Raw genomic sequence first — 18,270 nt, forward strand, 5'->3', positions numbered from 1 at the left:
GGATAGGATATTGATCACCTTTTGGTCAAGTGCGCAAGTTTGTTGTTATTGTTATTTGGGTTTTTTTTTAAGATGTCAAGGGAATCCACTAAAAACAAAAACAAAAACAAAACAAGAAATCCTCATGAATGAGGAGGGGGCGCCTCAAGAGGGGAGAGAGAGAAATGAACTCAGCCAGAAAATACTGACGACGGCCACAGCAGCCCCTAGCGGTGAAAACGAACAGTTGTCATGTCTCCTTCCTACTTTCAGAAGGAATGTTTAAAATAAAGTCCACAGTTTTTCCTAAACTTTCATTGCACATTGTGTGTGTGTGTGTGTGTGTGTGCGTGTGAAAGAGAAAGAGAGAGAGAGAGAGAGAGAGAGAGAGAAGTTCTTTGGACCTGAGGCTCCAGGGCTTTCTCTGTGCGATTTGAGACAATGGGATTTGACCTTGTTCTCAGAAACGTATCTGAAGAGACTGTGTTTTGCAAGGGCCAGAAATAGTTAAGGAAGATTCCCATTGCCAGAAAGCCTTCCCCTTCCCACCATCTCGGCGCTCTGTCTTTTGGACATACTTTTCCAAGAAGTTTTCCCATTTGCAGCAAATGGAGCAGAGGGCGGGGGAATTGCCTGGTGCCTCCCAGAGTGGGGTACAGTTCCTTCCAGTCCCTCCCAGTCTAGCATCCTGGTCTACACTGGAGCAGGGGAGCCAAGCTCTGACCAGTGAAGTTTTAAATAATGGACAGTGGGGCGCCTGGGTGGCTCAGTCAGTTAAGCATCCAACTTCAGCTCAGATCACCAAGTCACCAGTCATGGGTTCCAGCCCCCGTACCCGGCTCTGTGCTAAAAGTGCAGAGCCTCCTTGGGATTCTCTCTCTCTCTCTCTCTCTCTCCCTCATTCTCTGTCCCTCCCTTGCTCAAACTCTCACACACACACTCTCTCTCAAAATAAATAAACATTTAAAAATAAACAATAAAAAACTACTGAAAATGAATAGGACTGGGTCTTGAACACCAAATGTGAGACTATGTGCAGGTTTTGGAATCTGGAACCTGGCCCTGATGCTGAAGGACCTCATATCCAATGAGGAAATGACGAGTTGACAAAACACAGTTAAAAGCAGTGATTAAGAAATAAAAATAGAACCATTTCCTGTTTATACTCTGGTTTTAAATCCTTCAATAAATGTAAATAAAGCTTAGGATTACTTGCCTGACCCCATGTCAGGGCCATGAGGTCATTTCCATCTATATATACAGTTTCACCACCAAGACCAAGCTGGGCAAATAGACCAATAGCTGTTGGTTTTTCTAAGTAAACAAAAGCAAGGGGAGAGGGGTTTCACATCTGATTTCCTACAGAAAAGAAAAAGATTCAGAAACATCCAGGGCTAGTCACAGACTGAGGAGAGGGAGAGCAGGGGAGGCAAGAATAGAGGAAATGGGGGAGGGGAGAGGGATGAGATGGAGGGAGCACCACCCTCAGAGACTTAGCAACTTCAGGGGGAAGTTGCCAGACTCCGACAGTAAGAGACCATTTCGTGCAACAACATCCAAAAAACCCCCCAAAAAACCGTCTCATCAAGTTGACATTTATTTACCAGAATGAAAAATGAAAACCACTTCTATCTGATCTGGCCATAAATGGACTGGTTTAGAAACACTGACGCACAGAAACTAATAGCATCTGACAAGCTCATACAAAGAACTAAAACAAAAAGATTTAATTCAAGGGGCCATGTTCCATATCTGAATTCTCCCCAGCAAGGTGTCATTATCTATCCCTATGCTTCTCAAAATGTGTTCAGCACATGAAACACCACCAGTACATCTTGTGAAAATACAAATTTTTATCCAGCAGGTCTGGGGTGGGGCAGGGTTTGTATCTCTAGCAATCTCCCTGAGTTGCCTATGACACAGACCAGTGCATCTGGGGGCAGATTCACACTTGAGGCAGCAAGAATATAGCCTCCTGGGGCTCCTGGGTGGCTCAGTTGGTTAAGTGTCCGACTTCAGCTCAGGTCATGATCTCGCAGTTCATGAGTCCGAGTCCTGCATTGGGCCCTGTGCTGACAGCTCAGAGCTTGGAGCCTGCTTCTGATTCTGTGACTCCCTCTCTCTCTGGCCCTCCCTGGCTTGTGCTCTGTCTCTGTCTCTCTCTCTCTCTCAAAAATAAATAAAAACATTAAAAAATTAAACAAACCAAAAAAAGAATATAGGCTGCCGTCAGTCACCCAGTAGAACTAGCCACTCTCCCCACTGTGGTCCCCTACACCAGGGGATGGCAAAGTTTTTCTGTAAAAGGTCTGCTAGTAAATATGTTAGGCTTTGTGGGCCATTCAGTCTCTGTTGAGGCCACTCCACCCTGCCTTTGAAGCAATGTGTAAACAAATGGGTGTGGTTATGTTTCAATAAAACTTTATTGACAAAAACAGGTGACAGATGGGACTTGACCCTCAGGGTGAAATTTGCCAACCCCTGTTCAGTACTCTGAACATATTTCTGTCTCATCTCTGTGACCTTTTCTCCCACAAGCTTATTTACAACCCTCTATCAAGGACGAGGTGGTAAGGGCCCTGGGGAGACAGACACAGACCCTCTATTCTGAACCCCCATGTGCAGGGCCATCCTTCACACATTTTAGCAGCTCTGCATCTGTTCAGCACAACCCAGTGAGGCAGCACTGTGTGGTGGGTGAAGGTTGAAGCTCTGAGCCAGTCTGCCTGGATTTGAAGACCAGTTCTTCCCGTGGTCTGCTAAGGAATGATAAATCCCACCTCACAGAGATTTCATAAAGCCACATGGAGGTACAAGGCCGCTGGCTACGTTGGAATCAGATAGCCAGACTCACTATCACTTGTTAACTCTACAGACCATAACCTGCTTTTTTACCCTTCAGAAATGCTTGCATCTATATATTTATAATATATTTTTATAGGTGTATAAAGAAAGTGAAAAAAGGGTCTCCTGGGTGGCTCAGTCGGTTGAGCATCTGACTTCGGCTCAGGTCATGACCTCACGGTCTGTGAGTTGAAGCCCCACGTCGGGCTCTGTGCTGACAGGTTGGAGCCTGGATCCTGCTTCGGATTCTGTGTCTCCTTCTCTCTCTGCCCCTCCCTTGTTCATGCTCTGTCTCTCTCTCTCTCTCTCTCTCTCTCTCTCTGTCAAAAATAAATAAAACATTAAAAAAAAATTTTAAGTGAAAAAAATTTTAGCTATTTTCCTTTCTTTTTCTTTTTCTTTTTATTTTAGAAAGAGAAAGGAAAAATGCATAAGAGGAGAGAGAGGCAGAGCGAGAGAGAGAGAGAATCTTAAGCGGGCTCCACACTCAGTGAGGAACCCAATGCGGGGCTTAATCCCACAACCCTGAGCTGAAATCAAGAGTCAGATGCTCAACCGACTGAGTCACTTGGGCACCCTGAAAATGAAAAAAGTTGTAAAAATTCCTCATATCATTTAAAATGAAAGTGAAAAATAATAGGTATGTGCATGTGTGTGTATGTAGAGGGAAAGAACTAACAAATTACTGCAGAAAGAAGAGAAAGAGGCAGAAGGAAGGAAGGAAGGAAGGAAAGAAGGAAGGAAGGAAGGAGGAGGAAGGAAGAAGGAAAGAAGGGAGGGAGGAAAATGTCTTGTTCCAGGGGCACCTGAGTGGCTCAGTCAGAGCTTGGAGCCGTCAGTTAAGCATCCGATATAGGCTCAGGTCATTATCTAGCGGTCCGTGGGTTCCAGCCCCAAGTCAGGCTCTGTGCTGGCAGCTCAGAGCCCGGAGCCTGCTTTGGATTCGGTGTCTCCTTCTCTCTCTAACCATCCCCCACTCGTGCTCTGTCTCTCTCTCAAAAATAAATAATAAAAAACATTAAAAAAAAAAGTCTTGCTCCATGCCTCACATAGTCCCATAAATCCCAAAGAAAGTTATAGTCAAAATTATAGATGCTTAAAGACAAATTCAATAGGTAAAAAGATTCTAAGTACAGTATATGAGAATTATTTTCACTTTACACTGAATAGAAGGAAATCGAAAAAAGGAAGTTTGCCACTTGGGGATATAGAGCAGAACATAATTAAATTTAGTCTTAGTGGGACTTTGTTTCCATGTCACAAACTGGCCCTCATTTAATTCAATATGTATCAACACAGAGTAAGTCGCTTCACAGCACACTGTGTGCATAAACAAAGGGAGACCACATCTTTTCTGGGCAAAATGATGTTTCCTGTTGTTTCTGTTTAATTAGCGCTGGAGAAAATGCGACAACACCTGTTCAATGACTTGAGGCCACTGCGATGGGAACAGTGGGGAGAGGAGGAGGGCCGGGACAGTAGCCAAAAGAGAGGCAAGTGTGAAGGGCAGGTCAGCAAGGAGTCCTGGGGAGTGGGTGCTGTCCTCCCCAGTAGCGCTGGGCTACTCCCATCAGGGACATGTGGGAGCCCAGGCAGGGTCTTTGGCGGCTCACAGGATGATGGCATCCGTGGTCTTCTCCTTGGAGGGGGAGGGAGGCACTGAATTCTCTCCCAGTAGCTTCTTCTCTGTCCCTTCCTCATCCTGAAAAAAACAGGGAGAAGTCAATAATTGTGGGAGAAAAGACAGGACCTTGTTAGCTTCATAGAACTTGAAATCAGGAAAGGAAAGAGGAGGTGAAGGAAAAGATACAGAGGAGGGTGAGCTAGCCAGAGATCTGGGACAGAAAGGGGCAAAGGAGGGCCTGGAGAGGCAGAGGGCAGAGGCCAACCCAGACACGGTGCTGGCACATGCTCCTCGCACAGCAAAGGGCTCAGCCATGTTCCAGAAAGCAGCTGAGCCGTGCTCCCTGATGACCCTCCATGTTCCCAGAGCTTCACCAAATAGACCCATTCTTTCCCCAGTGCATCCTCGAAAACTCACCAGGGGCTGAGAGCTCTGGCCACACAAGCTTCGAAGACACACGCTCAGGGAAGCCAAAGATACAATGACCTGCAGGACACAGACAGCCAGGAGCAGAGCACGAATTCCTAGGAACAAATTCTAGAGATGAAGGAAGAAAAAGAGATAGTCAGGAGTCTGCTCCTCTGATTCTGCTCTTACAACCATCTTATCAACCCAACCAGGTATCAGACTCTGTCCAACCACTTCCCACAAAAACGGAATGCATTTTCCAACTACTGGACAGCGACAGCTCTATGCCATAGTGGTCTGCAATGTGACCTTACCACACCTTATGAAGAGGCAGGTCTATTTCTCCACCCCTCGAATCTGGAACAGCCTATAATTGTTTTGAACAATAAAATACAGTGGAGGGTGACACTATGCCTGGCAGTTTCCATTTCCTGCCTCTTAAAATATGCACAGTGAGATACTTCCTGTTGGAACCTAGTTGCCATGCCATGAGAAGCCCAAGCCCAAGCCGCATGCAGGAGCCATTGTAGGCTCTCTGGTTGATGGCCTCAGCTGGGCTCCCAGCCATGTGAGAGCCATCTTGGAGATCCCGCCCAAATGAGCTCTCAGACAACTTCACCCCCAACTGACATCCGACTACAACTGCATGAAAAAAACCCAAGTGAAGACTGCCTGAGTCCAGCCAACCCACAGAATGTAAAAAGTAATAGCAAGTTAGTTTTAAGCCACAACATGTTGGGTGTTGTGTTATACAACAATAGATAACTGGGACAGGGGCACACCAGGAAAGCTAGAAGGGTATTCCATGATGTCCTCTCTTCAGTGTCTCCTCTTTGCTCCTCATTCCCTTTGATTCAGGGAATTCTTATGCTATGAGGGTCTGAAATATGTCTCCAGCTAAATTAAAACCTCCTGAACCACAGACCTAGGTCCACGCTCAAAAAGCCTACATCTTTGCCCTCCGGTGCCCTAGCTCCTTGGGAATAGAGCCTTGTGATGGATCTCTGGAAGACTGGACTCTTCTCACCATCAGTATTTGCATGTAGGTTTTACATCTATCCTCTGTCCAATGTGACTTGTGACTTCTTTGCCATGTCTCTTGGTACCCAGTGGTTGTGGCAGCAGGTTCTGGGTAATCACACACATAGTCGATGTCGTAGAAGCCATCACTTTGCCAGGTTAAGCTATTCACACAAAGGACAACAGCAGCCATGGCTATGGCGACACCAGCCAGCATGAGCAGACCTGATATGCAGCCCTAAAAGGGAGAAGTGCAGGGGCTCAGACCCCCCTTATTAAGGATAGAGCCATAAGGTCCTGGCTCCAAACTTGTCTCTTCTTTCCTCTTCACTTCCTGGCCCAGAAATCCCTCCCCATCCCCCCAGTAGCAAAGATCCCAAGGTATCAGGGACCAAAGGGAAGAAGACCGAAAACCAGGGCAGAAAAACAGACATAGGAGGGGGCAGAGGACACCCAAGACTCACTGAAAGTTTTCCGCGGTGCTTCTCATAGACAATGGCCCCAGCTCCTGCTACAATAGCCTGGAAAGACAAGACACAGGAAAAGGCCTCCAGTTTACCCTCCTGAAATGACCCCTCATTTATCCCCAGGACTGCTGATTTGAAGCAGGATCCGAAGGACTGACAAAGAAAGTAAGCATATGGACACTTGTGATGGGCTCCATTACAGCTGCCCCATCCTTCCCAGCCTGGCCTTAGGGAGGGAAGTAGAGAGTAAAAGGGTTTTGCTTGTCCCTTAAGGCACCTTCCTCATGGCAAAGGGCATTTGGATCCGGGTGTTTGGTTTCTTCCCCAAATCCCTGACCCAGATCCAAAGGAACTTTCTCCTCACCCATAACCACTTGCCTCCCACTGAGCTTACAGCCCCTTCCTTACTCACCACAGACCCTGCCCAGAAGGCGCAGCCTGAGGCACACAGCTCTATCCAGGGCCCTAAGCACAGCAACACTCCAAGGGCACAGCTCACAGCCCCCAGCAATATCTGGGTCACCTGAAAGACAAGGTGAAGAGCCTTTCCACCAGTCCACAGGCCCCAGGAATGGCCACTCAGCTCCTACCTACCTGTCTTTCCTCTCCTTTTCCTGTCTTGACCTCTCTGCAGCTCTGATTCTAGAAGGTTCTGGCCCCTTTACATCCATGAACCAGCAAGCATATCATGGCTCTTCACCATCCCTCTGATGTGAATTCTTATCATTACTTTTTCCTAAATATCACATTTTGTCATCCTACCTGATGATTCTCACTTTTTTCTCCTCGTTGTCCCTTGGGAATCCCATCATCCCATCCAAGATGGGATGAAAGGACTCCCTTCAAGAGAAAAAAAGAGTTGTGTTGGCTGACAGCTTTCAGTGGTCAGCATTTTCAGGGTCCCCTCATCTTTCAAGCCATGGGCACACTCTTTGGGGATGGCCAACTGGCCACTGGTGAAGCAGGGCAGTGGTATGAGGGCCACTTTCATCCAACATGGCATCCGATAATGGGCAGTCCTTGCTCTGGAGCCCCGTACTGGGCTGGCAGAGACCTTATCGGGACTGCATCATGCTCTGGTGGCTCCCTTTGCCAATCTTGCTCCCTCCTTTTTCATTTCATAGCTGTCACACTGTGACATTGCACATTGAACTCTTGACTCAGCACCTGCTTCCTGGAGAACCCAACAGTCTCTTGGACGTCAACACCTACACATCCCAGCAGCATTTCAGATCTGTCATGTCCAAGTTCCACACCTCACTTGCACCCCCAGTGTCTTATTCTCCTGACTTCCAGGACCTCACTTCCCTGGTCACCCACACTCCAAACCTCAGCATGTTCTTGGATTCCTTTCCTCCTTTGTACCCCAAGCCCACCCACTCCCAAGTAACAGAGACATCATTTACAGATAATGTCAACTCCTCTGTTTCTTTGTCATTTCTACTGTGACCCAGGCAGGTGCAGACCCTCCACCCTTCTTATCTGGACAATTCCCAGCTGTGAGGCAGCCCAGAGCCCAGGTTCCTGCTCAGAAGCCACCCACAGCCTTCCCACCACTGATGCTGATTCAGGACAACTTCTCACCTTGTCACTCAAGGCTCTCAGCAATAGGGCCCTAGGCTGCATTTCCAGTCTGATCTGCCAGAAACCTCATTCTCTTTACTCTGACGGGACTTGCCCGATGCATACTCTCTTCTCCCTCCTTGTTCCTGCCATTCTCCTGACATGGGATTTTTTTTTCTTCCATCTTTCACCTCTGTCTACATGCACTCTTCCTCCATTCAAGGTCTGGCTCAGATGCCAACTCCTGCAGGTCAATTCCCAAGGATATCACCTGCTTTACCTTTAATTCTAGGTATGCGTGTAGTGATCTGATCCCCTCTGATGGATGTTGAGCACTTTTAGGTTACAGCCTAGGGATTCTCTCTGTAATTCTCCCCGAAGTGCTTATGATATTGCCTCACATCTGCAGGCCCTCAGTTCACATGGGTTCCATTCAACTGAGCTAACAGCCCCCAGGGATTCTTCCACCTATCCCCCACCTCCAGCTGGGACAGCCCGTGCTGTATGTACCAAAGAAGAGGCCCATCATTCTTTTCCATCTAAGTGTGTGGGGAACCTGCTAAAACTTTCTTTTCCCAAAAAAGATGGGATACAATTAGTAAGTTCTCATGAGGAGTCAACCCACTTTTTTTCCATCCTATGGAAGGAGAGTTACCATCCTCTGCAGTACCTGCCACTCTTACCCCCAGTGCCAGCTGCCCATAGCTCATCCTGGCCTTGAAAGGGCTAGTGTCCAGAGGATGAGAAAAAAGCTCCTTCAGGGAGGCCCCAGCTTTGAACAATTGTGCCAAAGCTGATTCCTGGTAGATGTGGATGTTGATGTGAGTGGGCTGGGACAGCGTAGAGGCCACATCGACTCCATTCACAGTCACCATATTTTGGGTCATCCTTCCTGCTGGGAAGAAGATGTACTCAAGTGAGGTCTGGGAACCAAGTAAGATAAAAATGAGTATGTCACCTGAGTGAAAGGAGAGAAAACGGTCCCTTGTCAACATCCAAAGGGTCTCTCCAGAGCAAGTATCAATGTCACCGTGGCCTTAATCTGGGATGCAAATCCAAATCACCTCTAGAGTTCTTCACCACGTATATTCTTGGGTCTCTCCCCAGAATTGTCTGATATGGTTTGTCTGGGTCTTGGGTTGGACAAAGAAAGGAATCTGAATTATTTACTTAGTATACATATTTACACATGACACTTCCATATGGTGAAAAAATTCAAAAGATATAAAAGGGTATACTTTTAAAACCCTCCCAGGGCGCCTGGGTGGCGCAGTTGGTTAAGCGTCCGACTTCAGCCAGGTCACGATCTCGCGGTCCGTGAGTTCGAGCCCCGCGTCAGGCTCTGGGCTGATGGCTCAGAGCCTGGAGCCTGTTTCTGATTCTGTGTCTCCCTCTCTCTCTCTGCCCCTCCCCCCGTTCATGCTCTGTCTCTCTCTGTCTCAAAAATAAATAAACGTTAAAAAAAAAATTTAAAAAAAAAAAACCCTCCCTCTCCTCTTGCTCTCCCACCACCTAGTTGCCTTCTAGTCAGAAACTAATATTATCATTTTCTTCTATATCCTACAATGACATTTTTTGCAGACAAAAACATATAAAAATATTCTCTTCCCCCTTTGTCCACAAATGGCAGGATACTACATACACTGTCTGCACAATGATTTGTTCACAGAACTGTATTCAAAATGATCCTTTCTCACTCATTTGTCCAGCTGCAAAGTATTCCGTTGTAGGAACGCATCATGAATTTTAAGCAGTCTTCTATTGATAGACATTTATTTTCTCTTGCAAACAATAATTGTCTCTTACAAACCAGTGAATAATTGGTTACAATTGGCAGGTAAATGGGATAAGCATTTGTCACTTGAATAGATACTGCCCTCTATGGAGCTACCCCATGAAATTCACACTTAGGAGCAAGATGGAAGAAGGTCCACTGCCCCTCTCCATGACCAGAGGAAGGTGTCAGCAAATCTTTAAGTCTTTTTCGAATGCATATCAGGAAAATTACATTTCATTTTAGATTTTAATTAGTTTTATGTAATATACTGCCCCCTTCCAGTGTATATCTCAGCGACATTGGACAAATTCATACATTTGTACAACCCCAACTACAATCAAGACAGAGAACATTTCTATGTTGCAAAAGGTTCTGCAATGTTCCCTGCCCAGTAAGCCCCCCAACCCCTGGCCTGAGGCAACCACTGATCTGCTTTCTGTGACTATTCCAGTATAATTTCAATCCATAATTCTCTTATTATGAATGATATTGGTCATTGTTTCCTATGTCTAAGAGCCATTTTTTTCTCTTCTTCTGTGAACTCTCTGTTCATATCCTATGTCCTTCTCATTTTTACTGTTTTGTTTTGTGTAGGAGTTCTTTGCGTATTCAAAAAGTTGCCATCTGTGATATGATTTCCAAATATTTCTTTACAATTTCACGTTTAAATGTCAATCCATCTGGGATTTATCTTGTAAGTTGGAATGTATGGGTCCAAGTTGTTGTGAGTTTTTTTTCCCCAGATGGTTAACTTCTGAAGGATAAGGTCTGTTTGAAGAATATATTATCTTTGTCCTACTGATTCAAAATGTTCCCTTGAGCAAAAACGAAATTCTCATTGGAATTCAGGGCTATTCTAGTCTTTATACTCCACCCATTGGTGTTTCTGATGAGTCGGGTACCATTGCCACAATTTTAATTATGAGTATAGGGTTTATGGAGTGCCTGGGTGGCTCAGTCAGTTGAGTGTCTGACTCTTGATTTTGGCTCAGGTCATGATCCCAGGGTCATGGGATGGAGCCCTGTGGGCTCCGCGCTGAGCATGGAGATTGCTTGAGATTCTTTCTCTCTCTCCCTCTGCCCCCTTCCCTGCTCCTCTCCCTTCTCTCTCCAAAAAAATTTTTAAAAAATTTTAATGAGTATGGAGTAAATTTAGTTTAAAAAATTAAATGAGGAGCACCTGGGTAGCTCAGTTGATTAAGTGTCCGACTTCAGCTCAGGTCATGATCTCACAGTTTGTGGATGCAAGCCCCACATCAGGCTGTATGCTGAACGCTTGCTCAGAGCCTGGAGCCTGCTTCAGATTCTGTGTCCCCTTCTCTCTCTGCCCCTCCTCCACTCGTGCTCTTTCCCACTCTGTCTCTCAAAAAATAAATAAATGTAAAAAATTTTTAATTAAATGAATATGGAGTAAATCTTTAAAGAGTATGGAGTAAAAATGAGGATATTTAATTGAGTTATTTCATAACCCTTCATGTTATTTTTTTCTTTCATGGCCATTTTTGCTAGGTTACTTCTCCATATGCACTTTGGAATCAACTTGCCCACCTCCGAAAGCAACCCTCCATAGTAATTCTAATGGGCATCCTACTTCAGCATCAATGATGGAAATCATAATCATATCAGTAACAATTCTAACAACAACAATGATGGCAATCCTAAAGTCTTCCCTTTGTATTCTATGTTCTTTTCAGAGCAGTGCCATACTTGCACCTACCTGTTCTTTTTGGAGGTAAAATGACAGGTGTTTGACAGTTCTGCAGACACACAAGGAGGTTCAGACTTATTGATAGACATACATAAGGACATCCAGCTGGATTCCAGCCAGATCTCCCCTGGGGTCCCAGGAGCCAGCATCAGGGAACAGCCCTCTCTGAGCCTCCTGGGAACCACCACTTCCCCCAACACATTACAATCCCAGCTCAGCTGAGCCCCCTGCTCTACCTCTGGACTGGACCAATCCCATGAGAACTCCCCTCCCACACCACCAGACCCCTGCTACATCAGGGCCCTCCACTTTCCAGCTTCATTCTGAAGGACTTCTCACCACCAAACCACCTGAGTCTCAGCTACTGCACTGGCCATGAAGGTAGGGTGAGGCCTGGTGAGGTGAGAGAGAGCCAGGCTGCTGCAGCCAGTACGTGTCCCTCCCTTCCCCAGGTCACATTCTGTCTAGGGCATCCCGCCACCCCCAAGCAGGTCCTATAGGAACTGGGAATGGGGGCAAGCAGCATCCTGTGAGATAGGATGGGGGCTTTGGGAACTGGCTTTGGAGACTCTGCAAGAGAAAAATATCCTGTGGTGAGAGTCTCCAGGGAAGGGGCCACCTGGCCTGTGGGGGCCCTGCTCACCTGCTGTCCTCTGGGAGCCCCTGCCAGCGGGTAGGAAGGAGAAGAAGAGCAGAAGCCAGGGGTAGAGGGAGGAGGGCCTGACCTTCAGCACCGCAACTTCCCAGAAAAAGGCTGAGGCAAAGGGGCCCCTCTGGGGGGGGTCCAGTCTTGAGTAGATAACCAGGCTGGTGAGGGGTGGATGAAAGAGACTGCGTGCATGGGAGTGCACACACATACACACACACACACACACACACACACTCACAGCACTGGCAGATCTGTGTTCAGAAAGCACCTGCCCAGGTGGCCATGGGGGAGAGGAAAGCTTCCCAGGGTTTCCCTGGGCTGATCACCTCTATGGACTCCCAGGCCACCCACCTTGCCCCCATGCTCTCCAAGCTGGAACCCAAGATGTACTGGCAGCTGGAAACCCCCCACACAGGGGCCCTTCTGCCTGGGCTGTCTTCCAGAGAGGCTGCAGCTAAAATTCAGCCTGCCCCTCCTCCACCCTGCCCCTCTGGTGTTCTATCAACCTCTTTCTCCATCCGCCTGGTGCCCAGCTCCAGCTCAGCCCTCCCTGTTGGCACACTCCCTGCCGTCCCCCATCCGGAAACCCAAAGAGAGAGCAGGTGAGGCAAGCCCACAGCCAGGCAACCTTTTCCCAGGACCCCTCCCCACCGGACTCCCATCCGCCCCCTCACAAGCCTCCAAAGCCTGGTCCAGAACTTGCTGAGGATGGTGGGAGGGAGGGACCAACTGCCTGTGGAGAATGGACTCCAGGAAGGTGGCAGGAGCAGAAGGCAGGTGTGTCCCTCTTTGATACCAAGTCAGTCTGGCCTTGACCTCCACCTCCACAGGCACACAACTTGGTCCTTCCTTGTGTGTGATGTGTGTGGGAGTGGGGAGCGCAGCTTGAACAGGCCGTGCAGAGCCGAATGGCTGTTGGTAGAGAGGGAGGTGTTTAGGGGCTGAGGGGAGTCCCCGGGCCCTCTGTGGAGCACCTGCAGCAACAGAAGTTCACCTGGAAGCCCGTCACTTGGGTTCTTCCCAGGAGCCCAAGGGCTCTGGGTGGGGACCGCGATGGCACATGCAGGTTGGGAAGAGTCTGGAGAGGTGAGGAATCCAGGGCACTGCTTGGTGCAGACCTCAAGGCCATGGGAGGATGGGGAGACAGCAGGTAGAGGGTGAAGGGGGAGGCTCCAGCGGGCTCAGCATTTGCCACAGCACCAGGAGAGTTAGGCTGTCCTGACAAGACACCTCTCAAGAAAGGGCCAGGGATGTTGCTCTGTGATCAGGGACCTCCACCAATCCCAAAGGCCAGTGAAATCTTTGGAAACATTCTGCCAATGCTCTCCCTGACACTCCCTTCCTCCTCCCTCCCAGAAAGATGTCCACGGGCATGGGGACAGTAGACAGTGATGAGGTGGCCCCTGGAGCCCTGCAGCCCACCCACATTGATGTGCACATCCACCAGGAGTCAGCTCTGGCCAAACTCCTGATAAGTGGATGCTCCTTGCTTCGTTCCCCCATCTCCAGCGACCTCTCCCAGACCAGGAGCAGGAGCCGGATACTGGTGGCCTCCTGGGTGAGTGGGGGCCCAGAGGGGTGCCCATGCTCCCCACATCAGGAAAAGAAGAACTTTCTTTTGCTGTGCACACTCCTTACCAGCCTCTCTGAATCAGATGCTGAGCCAATTTTATCTTATTAGAAATCAAGATCTCCTGTGCTCCATTTCTGACTTTTTTATGTACTTACTGGCTTCTCCATAAAAGCTGTAGGCAGAGTGGGCTTTGGGCTAAAAGGGTGCAGGAGAGACATGGCCACTTAAAGTCCCACCTGGTGGAGCCCTGAGCCATCCCCTCCCCTCCTCCAGACCCAGCGTGGGCTGGCTCTCCCTCCTCTCTTCTCCCTTCTCCATTTCTCTTCCATGGGGGGTTCCAACTGTTTATACCTGGAATCCTCAAAGCTGCCTGAGACTTGGGGTCAGAGGGTTGCTCCTGGGCCCAGGCATCTGGGAATCAGCTCTTAGTTCTTCTCTTTTCCTCCAGGTGGTACAGATCGTGCTGGGGGTGTTGAGTGGGATTCTAGGGAGTTTCCTCTACATCTTCTACTCTTCCCCCTTGTGCAACTCAGGAGCTGCCATCTGGACAGGGGCTGTGGTGAGTGCGGCAAGGGGATGGTTGACAGGCCAAGAAGGGGCAGAGTCACCTCCTATCAGAGGTGATAAACCACCACCATCAGCACCAGCACCATCATCCATGGTACTATAAAATGTCAGCAATCAAAAAGTCCCTCAGTTATTCTAGGCTGAGAATGCAGATGAAAAAACAGCCAAGGAAAGTGGTGGTCTGTCCAAAGTCGACCAGCCATCTATCCTGGTTTCCCGTCCTGGCCTTCTCCCACCAGGTGGGCCACTTCACCCCAATTCAGCAAACATCAACCGAGGCTCTAGGACATAGCTGATTTCCAGACACTTGCATTGAGATGAGGAGGAAGAACATACTAGAGAGTGTATACTCTACAAGATAAAGTCAACTCTTCATCATTTCCTGGTGCCCTGTGCGGGCCCTGTACGCAGTGGGAATCCAGTAGGGGTCACTGAAAGACAGTGATGAATGTCAACAGATGGGTGTGTGCAACAAGGGCTTGGAGGCAGGTCATGGTAGCACTGAGGGGCCCTTTGGCATGCCCACATTCACAGAGTAATAGCAAAACACACACATTTATTGAGAGAGGAGCCAAAAGTAATCATCCTCATCTACCCAAAGGCAAAACACTCAGATTAGTTCTAGAATTGCCAGATAGGATTTGAATCCTTCTGTCTACCATGATGTACTAGATGTCCTGTTCTATCAGCCCGGGTTGTGGGGTTGCTGAGCACCTGCTGGGACAGGTGCCTGGACTAGAGACCACCCAGAGACTCATCCTGCACTGAGAGCTTCTCCAATATCCTAGGGCATCCACCATCTGGAACTTTCACAAAGCACCATTGCTTTAAAAGGAAGGTTTTGGAGAAGGGAGGGAGGGCTCTCCAATGTCCCTAAAACAGAGGATCCTGCCACCTCAAGAGTTTGATCCTGGCCCAACCATCACCATTAGCTTACTACAGATGACAAAGCTTAGCTCAAAACTTCAGGCCCACCTGCAGTGCGCCAAGGAAGGACCAGCCCATGGCTGGCTCTGTCTGATGGGGTTACTGGCAGCTGAAAGGCTTGTATCTGCTGTGTTAGCCCTGCTCTCATCCATCTCTCCCCAGGCTGTGCTGGCTGGAGCTGTTGCCTTCATTTATGAGAAACGGGGTGGCATCTACTGGGTGAGTTTGGGGAAGGGCAGGAGTGGGGACCAGGCCCAGAAGCTGGAGGCCACCCAACCAAGCCTTCTGCTCAAACACACATAGGCTACATGGGCCTACCCCTCTCTCCCCAACTGGGTTCCCAGAAACACTGAGTCTCCAAGGTCTCTCTCTGCCTCCTCTGCTCACCAGGCCTTGCTGAGGACCCTGCTCGCCCTGGCAGCTTTCTCCACGGCCATTGCTGCTATCATCATTGGGGCTGATAATTTCTATAAGGGCTACTTTGATTTTGGAGACTTTATCTGTGATGTCTCCTCGAGCACCTGGTACAGGGGCACCCCGCCCCCCAGCACTCCGAGTCCAGAAGAAGTCAGAAGGCTGCACCTGTGTCTCTCCTATCTGAACATGCTGAAGGTAGGGGGGCAAGAGGGAGGGGTGCAGCTGGCAGTGGGCAGGAAAGACCAAGATGGAACACAAGAGTAAGGCTGTGTTTCCTGTTCCACACCTAGCTTGACTAGTGTCACCACCAATGTGGCATTAAACAAACTAGAAATAGTTCCTGGGACTGTGGGTGTTATAGATTTGTGGAAAATACAAACACTGAAATAATAATAAATGAATTAACCTTGTGAGTGTGCAAAGTACTGCAAAGACATTAAATGCATGTTCTCCCTTGATCCTCTCAAGCCTTGGGGCTGCTGGGACACCAAATCGTAGCCCGAGACCTTCACTGTCGGAACAAGGACACTGAGGTCTGATGAGAGGGGTTTCTGGCTGCTCTCTGCGTGCTGGACTCGTTTACCCCCCATGCACAGCTCCTTCCTCAGCCCCTCAAGAAGCTACAGACTTGAGGATGAAGGGATAGAGAGAGACCCTAGGTTGGAAATGCATGACAGCACAGAGCACAGATGGCAGCACTTTGGTGGTGACAGATTTGGTCCTCTGTCCCCAGGTCCTGTTCATAAGTTTTCAGGCCATGCTCTTGGGGGTTTGGGCTCTGCTGCTTCTGGCATCTCTGGTCCCCGTGTGTCTGTACTGCTGGAAAATTCTCCGATGTAAGGTGAGTCCCTAAAGTATGCTTCTGTGTTTGGGTGGAGAGACTGTCCAGAGGAGACAGAGATGGAGAGCCCATGGCTTGGGGAGGAGAAAAGAGCCCTTACAGCGAGTCCCAAGGGGCATCATGCCTGTCTTTCTACACCATTGGTGGCCCAGTTCAGAGAGCCTCACTCCTTGATCAAGTGGTCCCCACGATAAGGACCCCAGGAAGGCAGGGAAGTCCACATCCATGGTGAGATTCTAGGGATCTTTGCGTCAGGTACCAGGAGGCTAGTGTTGGATCTGGTTGGCTCCAGAACTAAGCTGCCCTGGAGGAAAGGATTTGCACCTTCTCTCCCTGGGCTATCTTGCCCCTCTGCCTCCCTTAGGAAACAGACCAGAAGAAACTGCTTCATGTGAGTGAAATCTAGCCTTGCTTTTCCTGAGTGTTCAAGCCTGGACTCTTTCTGGACTGCATGTTCCTGCCTCTGGCTCCTGGGAGAAGGACAAGACTGGGGAAAAGAGATTCTGCAGCAGCTCCAGCTATCCTGCCTCCACTGCCGTGCCCACTGCCTTGCCCCACTGATCGTGACAGAAGCTCTTCTGGCTGACTCACCTTCACCATCCCGCTCTGCTTCCCATCCCTCCTGAGCAGTGGTGCTAATAAATATCCTACTGTTGCTCCCAGCTTCTTGCACAATTCTTCCAGGGAATTTCTCTTGGCTGGGAGAGGTGGAGGAGAATGAGCTGATGCAAACCTAAGATGCTCCTCCCTCTCCCAAACTTCCATCTGGGTCTGGAGTCACTGGCCATGAAAGTAGCCTCTCTTTGAGGATGGTTCTGGAACTGTACATCCAAGTGCCTGTGTACAAAGGATGAGGCAAGCGGGGGCTCTGAGCCCTGCTCCCTACGATTCAGATTTAACAGAGTGAATGCTGGGCAAACTGAGAATTAGTTTTGTTTTTTGGGGGAGGGAGGGGTTGTTGTTTTTTGGTTTTTTGGCTGTTTGGAAAAAATGAGAAACAGAAGATGTAATCATTTTGGAAATTATTTTCTTTTAAAGACAGTTGAGGAAACAAACCCTGAATAGTTGCCCCATGAAAAAAATACCTAGAACTTCTGGAAACTATATGAATCATATATTTTTAAATTCATGGCTAACTTGAATAGGCTACAATAGAAGTAGGAGCATGAATTCAGAGAGCTGAGGCTTGATATTATGATCTGCCTGTCTGGGACTTCTATGAGCACCCACACATTCAGTGTTGCCTTGGAAGGATCCATAGAACTTGGCACAAGGTTGTACTCATGGCTGTACTTATTACAGCAAAAGGGTCCACAGCAGTATCAACCAGGGACAAAGGTGTATCAGGTAGACTCGGGAGGAGTCTGGGTTCAGGCTTCCCATATCCTCCTACCAGTAAGGGAGGGACAATAACATAGTTCAAAGGTGGGGGAAGGATAATCAAGTATCCCCCAAACTTGGAAGGCACTTTGAGACTGGAAAATGAAGGAGGCACTCCATAGCATTTACACAGAGTTTTATTCAGGCTAACATACTCGCAGGAGGTCCACGACAGCTGCAAAGTTACTCTCCACAAAGTCCAGACCTCAGGCCACAGATTCTGTTGTGAGATCAAAGGGTTCACATGCACCTAAGATGGTTTATATGCTCCTAATTGACAGATACCCTTTTATTAGGTCTTCAGGCACCACCCGGGCATCAGGAAAGGGAAAAACTATGTTATCTCTAACAGATTTATGGGGGGGCCAAAACAAGCCTCCTCCATCCCGACATTGGCTGGCATTTCTGATCTAGCAAACATGAACAAGATGGGGGACCAAAGATGGAGTCACTATTATCAGCACCCCTACAAACACATATGCAGTGTTTCTGCTCAGAGAAGCCCACTGAAGTCTCAGAGCCCAGG

The 18,270-nt window shown here is 48.5% G+C and overlaps 2 protein-coding genes across 3 annotated transcripts; one reads left to right on the plus strand and one right to left on the minus strand.

Annotated features, from left to right (window-relative positions):
• Window positions 1–4,067: 4,067 nt before the first annotated feature.
• TMEM176B (transmembrane protein 176B) lies at window positions 4,068–8,792 on the minus strand. 2 transcript variants are annotated; one of them, XM_047097338.1, is made up of 6 exons: window positions 8,589–8,792; window positions 6,755–6,865; window positions 6,340–6,396; window positions 5,883–6,113; window positions 4,865–4,984; window positions 4,068–4,525 (listed from the first exon to the last, which is right to left on the minus strand). In XM_047097338.1, exons 1-6 carry the CDS (start codon window positions 8,790–8,792, stop codon window positions 4,433–4,435), a joined length of 816 nt encoding a protein of 271 aa, XP_046953294.1. In that variant the 3' UTR covers window positions 4,068–4,432. The 2 variants fall into 2 exon arrangements, with proteins under 2 accessions (XP_046953294.1, XP_046953295.1); XM_047097339.1 differs by lacking the exon at window positions 6,755–6,865.
• Window positions 8,793–13,399: 4,607 nt separating this feature from the next.
• Window positions 13,400–16,770, plus strand: TMEM176A (transmembrane protein 176A). Its single transcript, XM_047095108.1, has 6 exons — window positions 13,400–13,597; window positions 14,061–14,171; window positions 15,269–15,325; window positions 15,497–15,718; window positions 16,257–16,364; window positions 16,729–16,770. Exons 1-6 carry the CDS (start codon window positions 13,400–13,402, stop codon window positions 16,768–16,770), a joined length of 738 nt encoding a protein of 245 aa, XP_046951064.1.
• The last annotated feature ends 1,500 nt before the right edge of the window (window positions 16,771–18,270 follow it).

The sequence above is a fragment of the Lynx rufus genome, unplaced genomic scaffold, assembly GCF_022079265.1.
Source record: "Lynx rufus isolate CCGP_SWC_20201006 ecotype Redwood Valley unplaced genomic scaffold, mLynRuf1.p SCAF_4, whole genome shotgun sequence".
NCBI lineage: Eukaryota > Metazoa > Chordata > Mammalia > Carnivora > Felidae > Lynx > Lynx rufus.